Here is an 18,796-nt window from a genome sequence, read left to right as displayed (position 1 = left end):
AGGTTTGATTAACTTAGAGTCGAGCATTAACTCTCCCCACAGTGATCCATCAGAAGAGTTGTGGTAAAAGCTCAGTTACACCGAGGCTTGTGTAAAAGAATGAAACGCTTCACATGAATGACATACTCATCATGAAATCTTTTTGTTTGTCTTAAAACTTGCTGACAAAGGCAGCAAATTATACAAGAATATAATTTATAAACCCAATTCCACCTCATTGAAACTTGTTCATTTAAGTTTGTCACCATAATAGAATCATTAATATTACACTATATGTAGCTAAATTAAAGGTTAACATTCACATACAGCACACAAACCCACACAGCCTCAGTTTCTAAGCATAGCAGCTGAATTAGTCCCCAAACACCTGGCCACATGCTGATATAGAGAGCCTGTAAACGCGGTATACTTACTCTAAATTCCTCAGAACCGGCAAGTCTCTATTCACACTCTCTGGACTGAAGAGAAACACTTCAGTTTACACACAATGTCCATATCAATTCCTGTTAGCTTCACTGCACAAGTCTCATTCAATATTTAGAAAATGCCTTAAGAAGAAACTGTGCACATTCCACCACATCTGGTTTAGAAATGGAAGTGTTTTTCCTTTAAGAAATATATGTTTTTGACCCTTTACAAACTTTTAACTACTTTTTAATCATTTGAGCTTTTAAAGCTTTGAAAAGAAAAAAGATTTTTTTGGCAATTTCAATAGCAAATTTTTCCATGAATATGGAGATATGATTGCAGCCCACAAAAACAAGAGATAGTCATCTTTGAGTAACAACTTTAGATGAAAGAAGAACTTTACTTTTCCCATGATAAGACAGAGAATAAAGAATGACGATGAGGGGGGGAGAGAATCAGACAGGAAAGAATTATTGTCCATTCACGACAATAAAAAGGTTTTTTTTTTTTTTTCTGCACCAATGTTCTGTCTGAAATCTAAAAAATAATAAACATCTGAAGAGAATAATAAACTTAAAAATAATTGTATTCAAACTTCTTTCTTTTTTTTTTTGTGGATTAGTCTTATCACGTTAGCGGATTTAACAAATCGATCCAATTTATTCTCAAATTTCCAGCCAGTAGTTGTTTCCTCCAACCCTCCCTCCTTATGACTTTGTCTCCCCAAAATGACTAAGCATCACAATGATTTAAAGTGCTAGCACCTCCAAAAGCCACATTCTTTGGCCACACTGCAGCTACTCACCAAAAACTGTCTGCCTGGTGCTGTCTGTAAAAGGAGAGAGAGAAGCAAAGCACAGGAATGTTGGGCGCCACAGAAGTAGAGAGAGAGAGATTAGGAGATGTGCCAAATATTATGAGGGAAAAGAGAAGAGGAGTGAGAGATGCAGGAGGAGAGAGAGAGAGGGGGGGGGGGGTATACACGCAAAGAGAGACAGAGAGAAAACAATCAGGTAATTGGCAAAAACAGAAAGAAAAGTAGAACAAAAACAGGCAAAGAATATACTGAAGAAAGCAAATCTGTTCTGAAAAAGTACAAATACAAGCAAAGAATATTTGAGTAAAAGAAGAAAGATCAAAGCAAGAAATGCACCTGATCTTATTCAAACAAGAAGACTAATCCTCAGTTTCGACGTTTTTACAAGTTAACAGCATTTAACTAAAAGGCTGAAGACTAAAACACCAATTTCAATATTATTTGAGACATCAAAAAGTGAAAACTTACCTATAACTGCAGTTATTGCAGCAGGTTCCTCATATGAAATGTTTATCACAGCTCACATTGTTCACTATCCTTCAACTCATTCAAGACCTTCAAGTTGTTCCCAAAATATTCCCACGCCCTGCCTCCTCTAGTACCTAACAGCTCCTTCACATCTCTTTCCTCTGCCTTTCCCCCTCATTCTTCCTATAAGAGCATCAGTTGTTTACTTACTTGAAGGCTCTCTTTCCCTCTGTCCGGCTGGGTTGCTCTGCGGCTGACTGGTTAGGGAGCTCCTGAGGAGAGTCCGTTTCTGTGAAAGACGGTCTGCGGAGAGACAGTCAGTCAGAGCAAGCTCAAGGCTATAGCACTGTACGGGCAGTTTCATGTGAATCAGGTCCACACATACACAAACACAAAAGAATGTGCATGCCAGAAAACGTCTCTCTCTCCACTCACTCCTAAATACACATTTGAAGGGACATTGTTTTATTCTATAAAACAGATAACACTCATATTTTGCATTTATCTGATAAAAAATACAGTAAAAACAGTAACATTGTGAAATATCATCATCATCATTTCAGATGACTTCTATTTTAATATATTTTAATAAAAAAATAATTCTGAATGCTCAGCATCATTACTCCAGTCTTCAGTGTCACATGATCCGTCAGAAATCATTCTAATATGCTGATATGACGCTCAAAAACATTGCTTAATATTATCGAAAACTGCATAATAATTTTCGGTAAAGCGTGCTAATTTGTTTTACAGGATTCTCTGATGAATAGAAAGTTCAGAAGAGCAGCATTTTTTTAACAATGTAAAAGTCTTTATGATCCCTTTTGATCAATTTAATGCATACTTGCTGAAGAAATATTAATTTCCTTCCAAAAAACAACAACTTTTGAATGCTAGTGTATGGTAACAGTACATTTATAAATTAACATTAACCTAGTAAAAAATATATTTTTTTTAATAGATGACATCAATGAATAAACTAAGTAACAACAACCTTGCTGTACTGTAAAAAAATAAAAATTATTTATTATTATTATTAGTATTATTAAAGTTGACAAAGGCTTTTAATTCATATAATTATATATTATATCAGTATCACTTCATAAACTGATAAATGACGATCAGCACTGGGCAGCTGTAACACCAGTATGCTAATCTAACATGTGATGTTTCTTCAGATGGATCACATTGAACCCTGTTGCTTCATTAGAGTAAGCACTTTTATTTATCATTTCGCAGACGAGCTGACAACATTGCTGCAGTGAGCAGAAAACTGTGAGAGGCTTCTTCTGCGGTTCTGCTCAAGAGAGCAGCTTTCAGGACTTCTTTAGTGTGCTACAATAATCCACTTCTGCCACTGCCAAAACCCTCCCCGTCTCCATTTGTTCAGAGTACTATTATGTAATATTCATACTCCGTTTCTGTATTATTTTTATATGTAGCGACTTGATCACCTTTTATGTTTGTGATGTACCTTGTCTAATGTCAAATATTAATGCTAGTGAGACAAAAACTGTCAAAAAAAAAAAAAAAAAAAAAGTGTAAAATGTAATTGTTAGTTGAGAAAAGTTTGAAATGAGATGATTTTGTTGAAGTTACCTTGGCCCGCTGACCGAACACCTGGATCTATAATCAAAAATCCAGATTATTTCATGTATAACATGAACTCTAAACTGGCATCAGATCCGTAGCCAGGACAAGTTCAACAAACACCAAATAATTAGTCAAAGGCTCAAAAGCAGAAGAGATGTAAAATGTGATACAGACCTGTTGGAGATGCTTGAGGTTTCCTCAGTTATTGACCTCTCCTTTTTTAACCTCCGTCTAGAAATCCCCATGTGAGCTATGTACTGACTCATAAAAGAGCGCCCCCTAGTGAATGACCAAGGATTTGTGGGAGGGAAGAAAAAGAAATAGAGAAAAAGAGGTGGAACAGTGATGGTGGTTACATGGACAAACAGAGGGTTAATATGTTGACAGGACCAAAACATCAGCAAGAATCAGAAAAACAGTCCCAGTCACCACCCAGAGTCACAGAGAAATAACGCAGCACTGAATTAGAAGAGGAGGAAAACGGCATATGAATAGAAATGGTTCAAATTAAGGATACCAAAAGTGCTCGGTCACCAGTGTTAAACAAACATTTCAAACACTTACTCTAAAGGATTATTTATGACACATGGATGTTTCAGAAATAATGCAAACTTTACGTATTGTATATAATCATTTATACATTATGCAGTTTAGTTATCTATGCATATACAAATATGCATACGTCATTAAAATGATCTAAGAAATTAAAATTTAATTTTGTTATTGGATTTAATAACTGTGCTTGTGACTGGCCATGTTCCTTAGTGACAACACATCAAACTGGCAAAACATTTTGAGGAAAACAAGCTCAGATCAAGAGAGCCGATAGGCAGTCAACAATTGTGCCCAGTTCAGGACCTTAAAGACCAAACACATCCTGTCCAACCTTACAAAACATTCCTGTAGCCCTACGCAGAGAAGAAAGCTTCCCAAATAAAACATTCACTTTCCACATATATGTGCAAGGAAGGACTGTTGACTCAATGTGCTATTTCAAGTGTTGCATTTGGCCAAAGTGAAACGTCTTATTGTGACATGGGTAAACTGGAAGAAAAGAAAAAAAGCAGCCAACCAAAACTTCTCACATACCCCATCTATAAAACCCTGCATGGAACACCTGACAATATGAAAATGTTCAATTAAATGTACAAGTTCTTAAGCAAAAGTAATGCCGTTCACTCATGTATGATGCAGGTCTGTGTTACCAATCAAATGGACATACTTTTTTATTTTTTGCTCCAATAAGTCTGGATAAGCAAAATTTCTATGCACAAATAATTGTGTTTATATAAATGGCTTATAAAGAATGAGAATGGTGGATTGTTTGAGTGGCTGTACTTAATTTGTGCTGCATCTTGGGTGCACATGGTAATTAAATAAGACTGACCAATCACTGACCAACCACTGACCAATCTATGTTTAAAATATTTTTAGACTCTGATAATGCCTGTGCAGTAAAACTGCAAACAGTAGATGAAGTAAGGTAGGTATTACTCATGAAGTGTTCCATCATGTGTGACACCCATTACATAAAAAAAAACTGTGCAAGTATTACCATTAGAGTGTGATTAATAGCTTTATGTCTGCATAAAGAAGAGAGCAGAAGAGTGCAGGAATGTGTGTTTATCTCTCTATCACACAGCCATCCACACAGGACAAATCACAAACACGCATACAGCCAAAGAATAAACAAATATGGAAGGAATGTTTGGTTTGGTCAGTAAAATTCCCTACTGTCGGTCAAATAACAAGGTATGTGAGTGTTTATTTCCTGTGGGTCGGGTTTTACTAAAAATAAAATAGAAAATATAAAAATAGCCAATTCAAAATATTAATAAATACTATGATATACTAAGTATATAATACTAAAATAACACTGCTGTGGGTATGTGTGGAAATCATTTTTTGTCAATTATACAAAATAGTAAAGCTGTTACTGATTGATTTACTAGTCGATACACAAGCTACTTTTTTCCTGCAGTATGAACATGAATTTAATCAATTTGATGAACCCATGCAAAAAAAAGAAAGAAAAGAAAGAAAAGAAAAAAAGACATGCTTTTGTTTGTTTTTGAATTATTGGCATTATAGGGTGAGAACATGGAAGACACACCTTTGCCTTCTTTGGACAATCCTTCTCAGACTGGATTCACATCTGAGACAATAGCGTAACTAAAAATCTAACCTTATTATCATCCTTCATTAAACCTTTTCTTTCCTAAAGTGCCAGAGATTAAATAAAGTCTGCTTAGCTTATACTACCCCAAAGTGGACAAACATTATAATGCATTGGGGGGCATATTTACTGTTGTTTTTCTCTTTTGGTTACTGAAAGGTGTTGTATAACAAAACATATTATGATTTGTTTATGAATGTGTAATGATGCATAAACAGACATCACACTGTTAATACTCACAAGTTATTTTCCTGCTCAGAGGCGGCAACAGTCTCGGCTCCGTTAGTCACCCGAGCGAGGGGTGGAGTTGGGGAGCCAGATGTTGTAGAAGAGGGGCTGGTCAACACAGGACTGCCAGGAACAGGAGAATTAGAGGAATCTGACTGCTGAGGGGAGGCTGTGCGCATCACCTCTGAAACACAGATAACGCAAGTGAAGTGTTAATGCTCTAATCTGTTAATATAGGATCCAAAACAGTGATGTACAGACACTGGATGTGTGAAACAAGCCAAACACCTTCAGTGGACAGCAGAAGGTACAAGAACGGGGATGGAGAGAGACTGAATTGAAGATACCTAGTGTAGGGCTATTAGAAGAAACGGATACGGTTGGGGAAGCGGGTCGAAAGGAATTATCTGGAAGACTGTGAGAAGATGACCGCCGGCTCCTCCTGCCCTCCTGCTCGCTGGGGGTCAGTTTCCTTCTGTCTCTACGGATGTTAGATGCTGCATCATCCATCTCGTCATCTTCATTCCTGAGGGCATTCTACAAAATATACAAAACACAGAAAACATTCAGTAATCTCCATCAAAAGTTTGGGTGGGATTTTTTTACGTTTTTGAAAGAAGTCTCTTATGCTCACCAAGTCAGCATTGATGATCAAAAATGATCAAAATACAGTAATAACAGAAATATTGTGCAATAGAATTACAATTTAAAATAACTGTTTTTTATTTTAATAACTTTTAAAATGTTATTTATTCCTGTGATGCCAAAGCTGAATTTACAGCATCATTATGATTTCAGTCTTCAGTGTCACATGATCCTTCAGAAATCATTCTAATATGATGATTTGCAGCTCAAGAAACATTTCTTATTAATATCACTGTTGAAAACAGTTGTGCTGGTAACCATAATAGTTTGTTTTTTGTGGAATTTTTGATGAATAGAAAGTTCAAAAGAACAACATTCATTTGAAATGGAATTATTTTGTAACATTATACTTACTGTCACTTTTGATCATTTTAATGTCTCCTTGCTGAATAAAAAATATTTTCTCTTAAAAAAAAAAAAAAGAACAGTAGTGTATATGTCTGAGAAAGGTTGACAGACTCCATATGAAGCGTATGAGGTGCATTGAGAGTTTACTTCATAAATGGTGAACTGCTGTTTAAGGTCACCCTCTGTGCCACTGCTAGTCATGTGTTTCTGGATGATGCCTTCCATTCCTAGCTGCTCCAAACAGTCGGTCACATCATAAAATGAGTCCTGATCTGGAAGCGCTACCAGAGTCTGAGAGGACAGATTAATACATTCACATCAAGAGCATTGAGGTGCAGCATTGGTAACTGCTGATGTAGATTGATATATATGAGTATATCCATGTTGTAGTACTTTGTTGATGAGGGTCATGGTGTAGATGAGCAGCTCTGTGTCGGATCCATTCTTCGCAGACAGGATATCTGTTAGGTACGTCCAAGGCTTCACACCTGAAAGAGACAAATTATGCCCTAAGCCCTCTCAAAAATGAACACATACCCACTGTAGTTTATATCAAAATAGTAGCAATGGCTCAGCAATAAGGATGACCCAGGGACAATGTGAGAGCATTTCAGCAAGCTGACAGAATCAAACAGGCCAGTATTGTGGTCTTCCTATCTTACTTTTTGTCTCACAAACAAAAACATCTGTATTTTTCTGATACATTGAAAAAATTGTGTGGACCAAAATATGTTGAATTATCTAACTGGTAACACAGATGAGGACTTTGCAAAAAAAATGCCTTGAGATAGTCTTGAAAGTTTAAGTTGAAATTGGCTACAAATAACACATCTGAAAATGGTTTTGTACTATGTGACTTTGGTTTCCCACGAAAGTATGTATATGAAATCATAGTTGTTATGAAGTGAATTATTAATTAGTTGTTATTATTGTTAATTATTAAAGGTTTTTTTTTCTAAAGAAACTTAATGTCTAATGACTTTTTTCAGTCACCTACTGAAATACAAAGCCAGTGAAAATGTTAGCCGGGCAGGGTAAAATCTGCTACTGCAAGTTTGGCCAGCAGCAAAAGAAAAAGAAAGAAAAAAAAGTCTATGATAACACACACGAAAAAGGATTTAATGGCCCATGATGGATTCAGAGAATCAGTATTATGACAGAAGATTTAAATGTTTAACCTCTCTTTTCATCCACAATGTTGACAGCTTGAATGAGGAGTGGACTGTTGGACTCAGTGTATTCCACAAACACTATCAGCAACTTCAGAGCAGTCTTCACAACCAGCCGAGACTAAAGAGACAGAGAGGCTATAAACAGGCAGCACTTACAGTCCTCATACAGAAGATGGCAGTATCAAACATCAATCTGTTTAATGCAACCAAGTACTGCACACAATAGTGAGTAAGGATGAAATAAATCTGCATCTCCAACATTAATCGAGTTATTTATCTCTAGTGTTTGTTATAATAAAAAAAAGTCTGTTTCAGGCTTTATTTCTGATAGTTACAAGATTACAAGATGAGTCGTTCTCATCTCATTTTTCACTTCCTCTTTGATATCACGTGGAAGGACATAACCTCAAACTGATGCTCAAGATGACTGAATCTATTACGGTACACAAAAGTGTACAAATTTCATGTCAACAGATTCACACTAACTTTACTTTAAGAAACTAACTTTAATGATGGAAACTCTAAACATGCCTAAACATGAAATGGTTGCACAACAGCACCAGCCAGTTTATTGTGCACCATTTCAATATCAAGTAAGCTGTAATAATCATTTATGTGGTGGATTTGGCAAACTATTCTCCCACAATAGTAATATTTAACTTTAATAATAAGAGGTTAAGGTTGAAAGTAAAGACTGAATAACTTCATTTTGGTCCAGATTCACACCTACATCTCTGCACTAACTTGTATGTTTTTGGCCAACCTTATATTTGTTTGCTATTATTACATTGCCTTAGGATGAATTGACTGTTGTGCATTCCTTTTTTGTTTACACATTTGGAAGACTCTTTAATACAAAGCAACTAGGAAACAAACCCATGAGCTTGTTGTACTGCTGCACTGTTTGAGCTATAGAAATGTATTTGTAATTTGTGTTGGATCATGCTCAATAAGGTATCCAGTGGTCAGGAATCAAATGATTATCATATACTATCAACATCTGCACATTAATCTACTGATTATAAATTGACTGACATGTTGTGGTATTAAAGAGTCAAGCTGCATTTATATGCATAACAAAGCCCTAATGTAACTAATACGGTACTGTGGTCAGTATCTATTTACAGATGCTGTGGTGTGCATGTTTGTGTTGCCATCACTCACCAGGCTGCCACTCAACGTGTACAGCCACTGTACCGTCTCGTTGTGGTTTACAACACCGTTCATTCCATCCACAAACAGCATGATCTGACTGAGAGCTGGGAACAGGACAGCAGATTTTAGCATACAGCACCAGCATACCCTTAAGGATCTAGTGATTTGTCCTAAAGCTTTCCTGTTTGCTGGTCTAATTCCAGCCAGTATAAACTTCCTGTAACAGATGGCCTATTTAGCCAAAAAGTCCTTTGTGCTATTTGAAGTCTTCACGCAAGATGCGTGGTGTACAAGCATAATAAATACAATACATCATATTCTACAATAGGCTGCTTCTTTTCGAAACTCTGGACCGTAATACATACACACATCTAGTGGCAGAACCATCAATAACCCTGCTAACATTTTTAATCAGACATGCATGAAGTATTTTGTAGCAATGGTAATATGAGAACAAACCTCTGAGGATGTAGTTCTGGTAGTTATGATCTGCCTCAGCACCCACTTTAATGAAACATGTCAGACCCTCGGAGAGCACAAACTCTGGAACCAAGTCCTTATCATCCTGTGCAATATAAAACAGAATTAAATCTGCTTCTGTGTACAACTATGATATACACTACCATTCAAAAAGTGTGGGGTCAGTAAGATTTTTGCATTGAGTAAGCAAGGATTCATTAATGTGATAATGTTTACATAATAATATTTCACCATGTTAATGTTTTACTGTATTTTCGATCAAATAAAATGTAACCTTGGTGATGAAAAGAGATGTATTTATGTTTTCATAAACATGCTTTGACAATGGTATGTTTGACTGTTTACAACCATGATCATGTGTTTAAAGGTTATAAACTGCATAACTAATAATAAAGAGGACAGAATGCTCTCAAATTACATAAAATCATTAGATGCCCTTTATAAGTACTTTGTGGTATTGTTAAAGGGGTCATCACATGAGAAATCAAATTTGCCTTGATCTTTTGACTTATAAAAATGTATTTGTACCCTTAAGAAATTTCATTTCTTAAAACATTGCCCTAATTATAAACAAAGACTTTATTTAACAAAGCTCCAAAAATGGCTCGTTTGGATATGGGGGGACTTGTGACGTCACACGGGCAAATGTGTTTAAATGAGACTGCCTCCAAAGTAAACATATCATTTAGTATATTACATAAAAAATACACTAAATGTGTTTAAAGCTTCTGTAACCTATTAAACGTTAAGGTTACTGCGTCGTCCTGTTATGGGATACTTCCTCAGGATTATATTTTCAGCTCAGTTTTCTCACACCTTCAGCTAAATGCGGAAGTGATCACGCATAAAGTCCACTTTAATACATATATGTGGATGAGATCAAGTTACTCAGTTCACTCTTTTAGTCTGTCCAAGCCTAATCCAACTCATTCACATATCACTTTTTCTCTCGTTGTGTGTATGTTTCATGATCTCACCTGGAAGAGTTGCTTTAAAGAAAACAAGGACCGCCGGAGCTCAGGGCCATGGGAGTTATACAACTTCTCTGAGAGAGAGAGAGAGAGAGAGAGAGAGAGAGAGAGAGAGAGAGAGAGAGAGAGAGAGAGAGAGAGAGAGAGAGAGAGAGAGAGAGAGAGAGAGAGAGAGAGAGAGAGAGAGAGAGAGAGAGAGAGAGAGAGAGAGAGAGAGAGAGAGAGAGAGAGAGAGAGAGAGAGAGAGAGAGAGAGAGAGAGAGATTTTTGATTTTTACAATCAATTTATTAAAATATGTTAACATTTATACAAATTTACACACAAAAAATAAATAAATAAAAAAATAATAAAAAAAAAAAAAAAAAAAAAAAAAAAAAAAAAAAAAAATAATAATAATAATAATAATAATAATAAAAAAATAATAATAATTACTTTAAACCTCTTACAAAAACAATTTCTTCATCATCAACTGAACACAGAGCATTATTGCAACACCACTGCATTTCAAAAGCTTTTTCCGTGTTCATCAATTTATGAAAATTAAAATCAATAAGAATTCTTGATTTTACCATATTACGAAAAACTAATACAACATCTTGTCCTGGCTTATCCTCTATCTTATTTCTCCTAGTGATATAAACAGCATATTTTGCTTGTCCAACAATAAAATTAATGACATGACATTTGTACTTTTGTTTTGAACTGTAAAAGAAACCCAAAATATAGTTTTGCTTTGAAAAACAAATATTAAAAGAATCCAAAAAAACACTTAATAAATCAAAAAGTGGGTTAAGTCGATTACATTCCATAAAACAATGAAAAATGGTTTCTCGTTCTAAACAAAAAGGACATTTATCACTTACAGTGGGGTTTAAAATAGACACAAAGGCATTTACAGCAATAGCTCCATGTAAAATCCTCCATTGCAAATCACCAAGTTTTTTTTTTAATGGTGGTTTGTAAAGTGCTCGCCAAACAGGTTTAGTTTCAGAGTTGATTCCTAATTTCTCTCTCCATACTGTATCTGTTTTAATACTTAAATTATGCTGATTAATAGCTTTCACAATCCATTTATATAACACTTTCCCTTCAACTGTACAAAAATCAATATACTCATTAATTCCACTTTTTAACAAGGGGCTATTAAGACAAGACTCCTCCATTACAGGGCAAATTTCAAGATCTGGAAAAAGATCGTTACTATCAGGGATTAAAGTCCCTGCACCAAACTCTTCTAAAAGCAACTTCTCTTCAACAGTTAAAATTTTAGTTAGTTTGTCAAGAAACTTCTTTGCATAACGTATTGATCTGACTCCTAGAAGGATAGCAACTTTTTCAGCTCTCAATAAATTATATCCTGATTCATTAATAATGTTTTTTAACTTAAAAAGCTTTTTATTACATAGTATATCAGTTAGACCAGGAACATCTTCTCCTGAAGCATCAAATCTAGCTCCAAATACAACTGGTTCTTCCAGCAACCAATAAAGAGAAGTTGCTGGTTCCATCCACCGCTGCTTAAAGAGACCCCACACTTTAAACAAGTTTTGATAAAAAAGGGGGATTCCAGTAAAATTCAGTCTTTTATGATCCATTAAACATAAAGTTAAATCCACTTCCATATTGTCCACTCTTCTCAAGATGCTTAAAGCCAATGGTCTCCACACAAGAGAATAAGGTCCCATTAAAAGTTTCTGTACATATTGGAGACGGAAGGTGGCTCTTCTGCTTGCGAGATTAACCAGACCTTGACCTCCTTCCTCTTTGGGCAAAAACAGAATGCTTTGAGGAGTCCAATGATACTTGTCCCAGAAAAAGTTCACCAGTTCTCTTTGAATATTTACAAGAAGTCCATTTGGAGGGTCCACACAAGCAAGTTTATGCCATAATGAAGATGCCACAAGATTATTAATTATAAGAATACGTCCTCTATAAGATATCTGAGGGAGCAACCATTTCCATTTTTTCAGTCGACCTTTTATTTTCTCAAATAGACCTTCCCAATTTTTCCTAATGAAATTTTCATTCCCTAGATAGACACCAAGGTATTTTAAACCTCCTCTTTTCCAAATCAATCCTCCAGGTAAATCAGGAAGATCTCCACTCCAATTTCCCACTAGTAGAGCTTCACTTTTTCTCCAATTGACTTTGGCAGAGGAAGCACATTTAAAATCATTAACTATTTTTTCTAACTTAATAATATCCTCTTTTCCATTTACAAAAACAATAACATCATCAGCATAGGCGGAAAGATGTAAAGAATTATTACAACCAGGGAAATTCAGACCTGTTAAATGATCTCGTAACTTTCGAAGTAAAGGTTCGATGGCAAGGGAATACAACATACCAGACATAGCACATCCCTGCCTAACTCCCCTCTCAACTTTAAATGGAGCACACAAACCACCATTAATCTTAAGGACACTCTCAATGTTAGAGTACACAGCCTTAATCATAGATATAAAAGAATGGCTAAAACCAAAAGCCTCCAAAGTGTTCCATAAAAACAAATGTTCAACTCTGTCAAAGGCTTTCTCCTGATCAAGAGAAATTAGACCAGAGTTAATTCCCAGGAGTTTAGAAGCATCCAAAACATCTCTAATTAAAGCAACATTATCAAAAATAGACCTGTTGGGAATACAATAAGACTGGTCTAAATGTATCAATTTACTTAGAACTTTACTAAGTCTTGTAGCCAAACTTTTAGATAAAATTTTGTATTCTGAACATAAGAGCGAAACAGGGCGCCAGTTTCCGATACACTGAAGATCACCTTTTTTAGGTAACAGTGTGATGACTGCTCTTCTGCAGCTTAGAGGCAATAGCCCTCTTTCCAGACTGTCATTAAGAACTGTCAGCAGATCTTCTCCTATGACGGGCCATAGAGCCTTGTAAAACTCAACAGGTAACCCGTCAATCCCTGGAGATTTACCATTTTCCATGCTCATCATGGCAGCATAAAGCTCTTGTACTGACAAAGTCTGTCGTAGTTCATTGTTGGACTCTTCGTCCACCTTTGGCAGTCCTTCAAGGAAACTCTCAGCATCTGCACCCCATTCCCTCAGTTCAGATTTATAAAGGTCTGAGAAAAACTCTACAGCACAGCTACGTATGTCAGCAGGCTCCGTTAGCTCTTGTCCTGTAGCTGAGCGTAAAGTATGCATCATTTTACTTTGACCTTTTTTCATTTCCAAATTAAAAAAGAATTTTGAGGGAATGTCCATTTGTGTCACAGTTTGAAACCGTGAACGGACTAAAGCTCCCTGTGCCTTAACTCCCAACAGGTCTACCAGAATTGCTTTTTTTTCCTTTAAATTATCAATATGTTTTTTATTTTTCTTAGATGCTAATAAATCCTGCAAAACAATAATTTCTGTTTCCAAAGTCTTCATTGATTGGGCTATGTCTCGAGTAACATTCACAGTGTACTTTTGACAAAAATCCTTAATAAGAACTTTTCCGCAGTCCCACCATTGCAGTAAAGAAGCATACAAATGTTTTTGCTGCATGAAAGTTTCCCAAAAAAAATTAAAACTGTCCATAAAATTTTTATCATTTAACAATGAAGTATTAAATACCCAGTATGCACTCTTATACTTCACACACTTCATTGAAACACAGCACAGAACTAAACTGTGATCAGAAAACCCCACTGGAATAATTTTACAAAATTTAAAAAGATTACTTTGATGCTGAACACTATAAATTCTATCAAGTCGTGCCAAGGAGATAGTATGTTCAGTACTATGAGCCCAAGTGTACTGTCTAACATCTTGATTCATGTTTCTCCATATGTCACATAAATCATGAGTTTCAATTAATTGTATAAGTGTTTTCTGAGAAGCAGCATGTGGCTCTATATGATTCCTATCTAGCTTATCATTAGCAGTACAATTAAAATCTCCACCTAAAAATAACATATCTTCTGGATTTAAATCTTTCAAGACAGCATCCACCTTATCAAAGAAAATAACTCTTTCTAATCCCTTTGTAGGAGCATATAAATTCAAAAGCACCATAGTGACTTTCTCAAATTTCACTTTAACCTTTAAAAAACGACCACTTATTACTTCCTCAACTTCACAAGACAGAGGTAAAAAATGTTTTGAAAACAAAACAGCAACACCTCCACTAATAGAGGATTTATGACTCAGGACAATCTGTCCGTCCCATTCTCTTCTCCAATCGGTCTCATTTGTAAAATCACTGTGTGTCTCTTGTAAAAACAGAATATCTGTTTGTTTTTGCCTAACAAACTCAAATAACATCATTCTTTTAAGACCATCTCTGGCACCATTTAAGTTTAAAGATCCGATTTTAAAATTTGTCATTTTTGTTTTAGAGACCAGAACAAAAAAAATGAGAAGAGCAGCCAAAAAAACAATTTTTGGCAGACTTTTAGAAGTTGACAGCCTCATCATCTTTAGAATTTTTTTTTTTTTTAAGTTTGTTCACAAGTTTCCTGAGACGGTAAATCTCCACATCCTGAAATGCTCCCTCCTTCATTAAATACCTTACATCATTGATGAATTGTTTACAATCAGGGAAAAAGTTTTCAACTTGCACTCCTTTCAATCCCTTTGTTTCTTGCAGAAATTTACTAATGTCATCAGCTTTATACAAACAAACCAAGTTTTCACTTTGAGACAGATTTGAACCCTGAGACACATTTGAATCAGAGGAATCCCTATCACTGTCTGACCCCACATTCTCATTACCAACCTCATCTTTCTTTACTTGTTTAAAAGCTTTTCCACAGCTTTTTTTCTTTCTTTTAACTGGGATCTTAAAAACAGAAACAGAAGCTTCCTTTTCAAAATCAACATCGTCTTCCACATCAATTTCGTCAACCTCTGTTACACAACTGTTTTCAAAATGTTCAGCCTGCTCATCGGACATCGAGGGAACATCACTTTTACTAGGCTCGTTAACAGTCACAAGTGTATCAGGGTTATTCTCGACAGCCACAACTGTGATCGGCTCGGGCTCAATCTCACCGGCTTCGACTACAACCATACCAGCAGTGTCGGTGTCACTCGCGATCTCAACCGGAGGAGCAACAGAAAGCCCCAATCCCGTGCTTGTGCTCGCACCTGCACTGTCCTTTTTGTTAGGACAATCACGAACTAGATGTCCGATCCTACCACAACTAAAACATTTGATTGTAGTGTCAGATGTTGCAAACACTGTGTAATCGAACCCATCAATTTTGAACTTATAAACCAGATCGATCTCATCAACTCCATTTTTCAGAACCATGAAAACTTGTCTTCTGAATGAGACTAGATGCTTCACTAAAGGTGACTTGCAACCAAGAGGAATTTTCTTTATAGGGGAAACCAGTTTTCCATATCGAGATAACTCTTGCGCCAGTATTTCATCTTTAATAAACGGAGGTACGTTGGACAATATGATCTTTTTTGACGGGGTACTCAAAGGTAAAACAGTCACGAGTGCACCATTCAACACAACGCCACTTTGAACAACGTCATTTGCCTTTTCAACTGTCTTAAAAAAAATAACAATTGCACTGTTCATTCGCGATGCCGAGACAATTTGATCATGTCCCACAAGCTCTCCCACCGCTAAACAACACTGCTCTACATTAATTCTAGACTCAACCTTCACTCCATGGCGGCGGGTTAAGTCTTTAAAACTCATTGTGTTTTGACTCGTCATGCCTCCCAGCACAACGCTGGTTGCAGACGTAAACACCTTCAAATTTTAATTTGCACGAACAAGTTCAACACATAAAAACAAACATACAAAAAAAAAAGATAGAAGATAGAAAAGTTTTTAGCACACGGCCACAACACGCACTCACCCTCACCACGCTCCGTTCACTCCCAGCATGCACTCCGAGAGAGAGAGAGAGAGAGAGAGAGAGAGAGAGAGAGAGAGAGAGAGAGAGAATATAAGTCAATCAAGGCAACAACCTGTACCTAAGAGGCAAAGATTGTTATTGCAGTGACACATTCATTTTGCCTACCTACTGACATAAAGATTAAAGTCTACAGGATGACTGAGGCATTAGTGTCAACAGCTGGCACTTACCTCACTCCTCTAGTCTGTCATTATATCTAGTCATTATTAAGCATCAGATCTTAGGAATTCTCTCACTAGCTTATCATTTTGAGGAATTTAGGAGGAAATGAGAGGTGGTGTCCCTGACTGCCAGTCATTCCAGTCATATAAATGCCCTTCACAACAATATCACTGGATTGACAGGTTAGTCATGACACAAAAATAGACATTCAACTAAAACAATTAAACACTCTGAACGTTTGCCTTCTTGATAAGCATTTAAAATGGTTGTCCACTCCCTGACACACCAACTCATTATTTATTATTACTATTTTACACATTTTTAAGCAAAAGTATAGTAATCAAAATGGTGAAATATCACAAATAGAAGGGAATGTAAAGTAAATCAAAAACAATTTTTTAATTCATTTTCTTTAAAAGCTGTCATCTTTTGCCTTCTACATTTTTCCAGCCAGCTTCATAAGCAAATCGTTATGTGGGTTAACTTGTCCATCAAAAAGGTGGAATTAATTTTTTTGAGTTTTTATATCCAGCTGGTTATCATGTGAGAACTGAAAGAAATTGGCACAGCAGACATGATCTTCCTCAATAGCAAACGCAAGCTGATGCACAAACAACGCATGCTACAAACAGCCTTTCATAAATTGACCTGCTGATTCACCAATTAATCATTTGGAAAATTTGCAGACACGCTTTATAAACAGTCATTCCTCAATGCCTGGGAATAGCATCATTTGTAAACAAGTGTTTGTGATGTTTTCTAAAGCAGCACAACTTTTGAAACTCACAGTTCAAAAAGGGTCCAAGACTCAGCAAGCAAACAGTGTCTTGCGGCTATATTTTGTGTAAAGCAGCTTTAAATTCATATTAAACGTATAAAACTCTCAACTTGGCAGATGTCTGGTATAGCCATGAAAAGTGGTTTCAAGAGAACATTGATACCATCTTGAATCACAGACTGGTCATGAACAGTGAATATTTGTACATTTTGTGCCCAAGTTAATATCCCACGAGAATAAAATATTACTGGCCACTTGAACCTTTGATGTAATGTCATGAAGCACGTCAGATGAAGAGCTTCTGGCTTTTAGCAAAAGCATGGGTTTCGAATAATGTTTTGAGGATCTGTTTTGACAACGAAAAGACCAAAAGTCTGTCACTATGATGTGTTCTGTTGTAGTTACTATCCCTCCTGTGTGTGTGTCTCTGTGTGTGTGTCTCTCTGTGTGTGTGTGTGTGTGTGTGTGTGTGTGTGTGTGTGTGTGTGTGTGTGTGTGTGTGTGTGTGTGTGGCATCTGAGCTCAGTGGTAAAGTCCATGACAGCATGGAGAATGATGCAGTCCATCGCTGACAACTGTTTGCTACTGATAACGTCACACACACACACACACACACAGTTCAGTGTCAAAAGAACACACACATTACTGATGGTCCCCAAACACACATCTGCTCACACAACACCAATTGTTCACTTATATATGGCATTTATGAACAACACAATGTGATGCTGCTGCTTGGATGGATGTCACAACAAGCAGCCAGGAAGTCATATGCCACACACACAAAAAAGAGAAGAAAGCATGGTTTTACGGAGAAATTGTGGCACACATATTCTCTCAACATCTCACTAAGAAAAATATATACTTTGCACATTCTTCACATGCAAGCATATATCCTTTCAATAAACTATTTTCAACCTCTTATTATACAGGGTAATAGATCTGCCAAAAATTTCACTGTCAGCAAATGTGGTACCATAAACTTCCCAGTCTAAAACTGTACATCAATGAGGCTGAATATCACAGTAGATTCCCACAGTTGTGTTCATGAGAAAGATGAAGAATGACACAAGAAAAGAAGTGAGGGTAGATGGGCAAAATATTAAGAAATATATAAAACAAGGATATTCTGAAAATAAAATGACACAAACATACCACCAAAGGATCTGTGTGTTCCTCTGATGCTCTTACATGCAGGGTAAACCAACAGAGACTAAAGCAAACAGCTACTGTTAAACCTATTAGATCACATCATGAAACATCACTGAGGGGAAGTCCAAAACACATGGAGAGTTCAGATGCAAAAGCCTCTAAGAGCCATCTGAAAATTTCTCTCAAATTTTTATCAAGCTCGTATATTTAAGTTCAGCAATCGGACGGATCATTCTACAGTGCGTGCAGAATTATTAGGCACATTGATTTTCTGATCATAATTTTTTTCCAGGCACATTTTACCAATTCCAAACCACATTAATCGTAATAACTACAATTCATTTTGTATTTAATCATT

General features: G+C 36.2%; 1 protein-coding gene across 9 annotated transcripts in view; it reads right to left on the bottom strand.

Annotated features, from left to right (window-relative positions):
* The window catches only part of fhod1 (formin homology 2 domain containing 1), a 57,623-nt gene that overhangs the window by 13,687 nt on the left and 25,140 nt on the right, over positions 1-18,796 (bottom strand). The window contains exons 4-16 of one of the 9 annotated variants that reach the window (XM_084403486.1): positions 10,468-10,535; positions 9,470-9,575; positions 9,020-9,114; positions 7,862-7,973; positions 7,077-7,171; positions 6,831-6,974; positions 6,038-6,227; positions 5,703-5,874; positions 3,461-3,565; positions 3,293-3,319; positions 1,904-1,996; positions 1,214-1,237; positions 414-458 (exon numbers count right to left, since the gene is read on the bottom strand). In XM_084403486.1, coding sequence (XP_084259612.1) covers positions 414-458; positions 1,214-1,237; positions 1,904-1,996; positions 3,293-3,319; positions 3,461-3,565; positions 5,703-5,874; positions 6,038-6,227; positions 6,831-6,974; positions 7,077-7,171; positions 7,862-7,973; positions 9,020-9,114; positions 9,470-9,575; positions 10,468-10,535 — 1,276 coding nt within the window. The remainder of the gene's footprint in view (positions 1-413; positions 459-1,213; positions 1,238-1,903; positions 1,997-3,292; positions 3,320-3,460; positions 3,566-5,702; positions 5,875-6,037; positions 6,228-6,830; positions 6,975-7,076; positions 7,172-7,861; positions 7,974-9,019; positions 9,115-9,469; positions 9,576-10,467; positions 10,536-18,796) is intronic. The other 8 variants (XM_084403487.1, XM_084403488.1, XM_084403490.1 and 5 more) reach the window with 8 other exon arrangements.

Source organism: Rutilus rutilus (genome assembly GCF_951802725.1).
Source record: "Rutilus rutilus genome assembly, chromosome: 3".
Lineage (NCBI taxonomy): Eukaryota > Metazoa > Chordata > Actinopteri > Cypriniformes > Leuciscidae > Rutilus > Rutilus rutilus.
The sequence above is the reverse complement of the archived record's forward strand: the minus strand, read 5'-3'. Positions and strand labels throughout refer to the sequence as shown.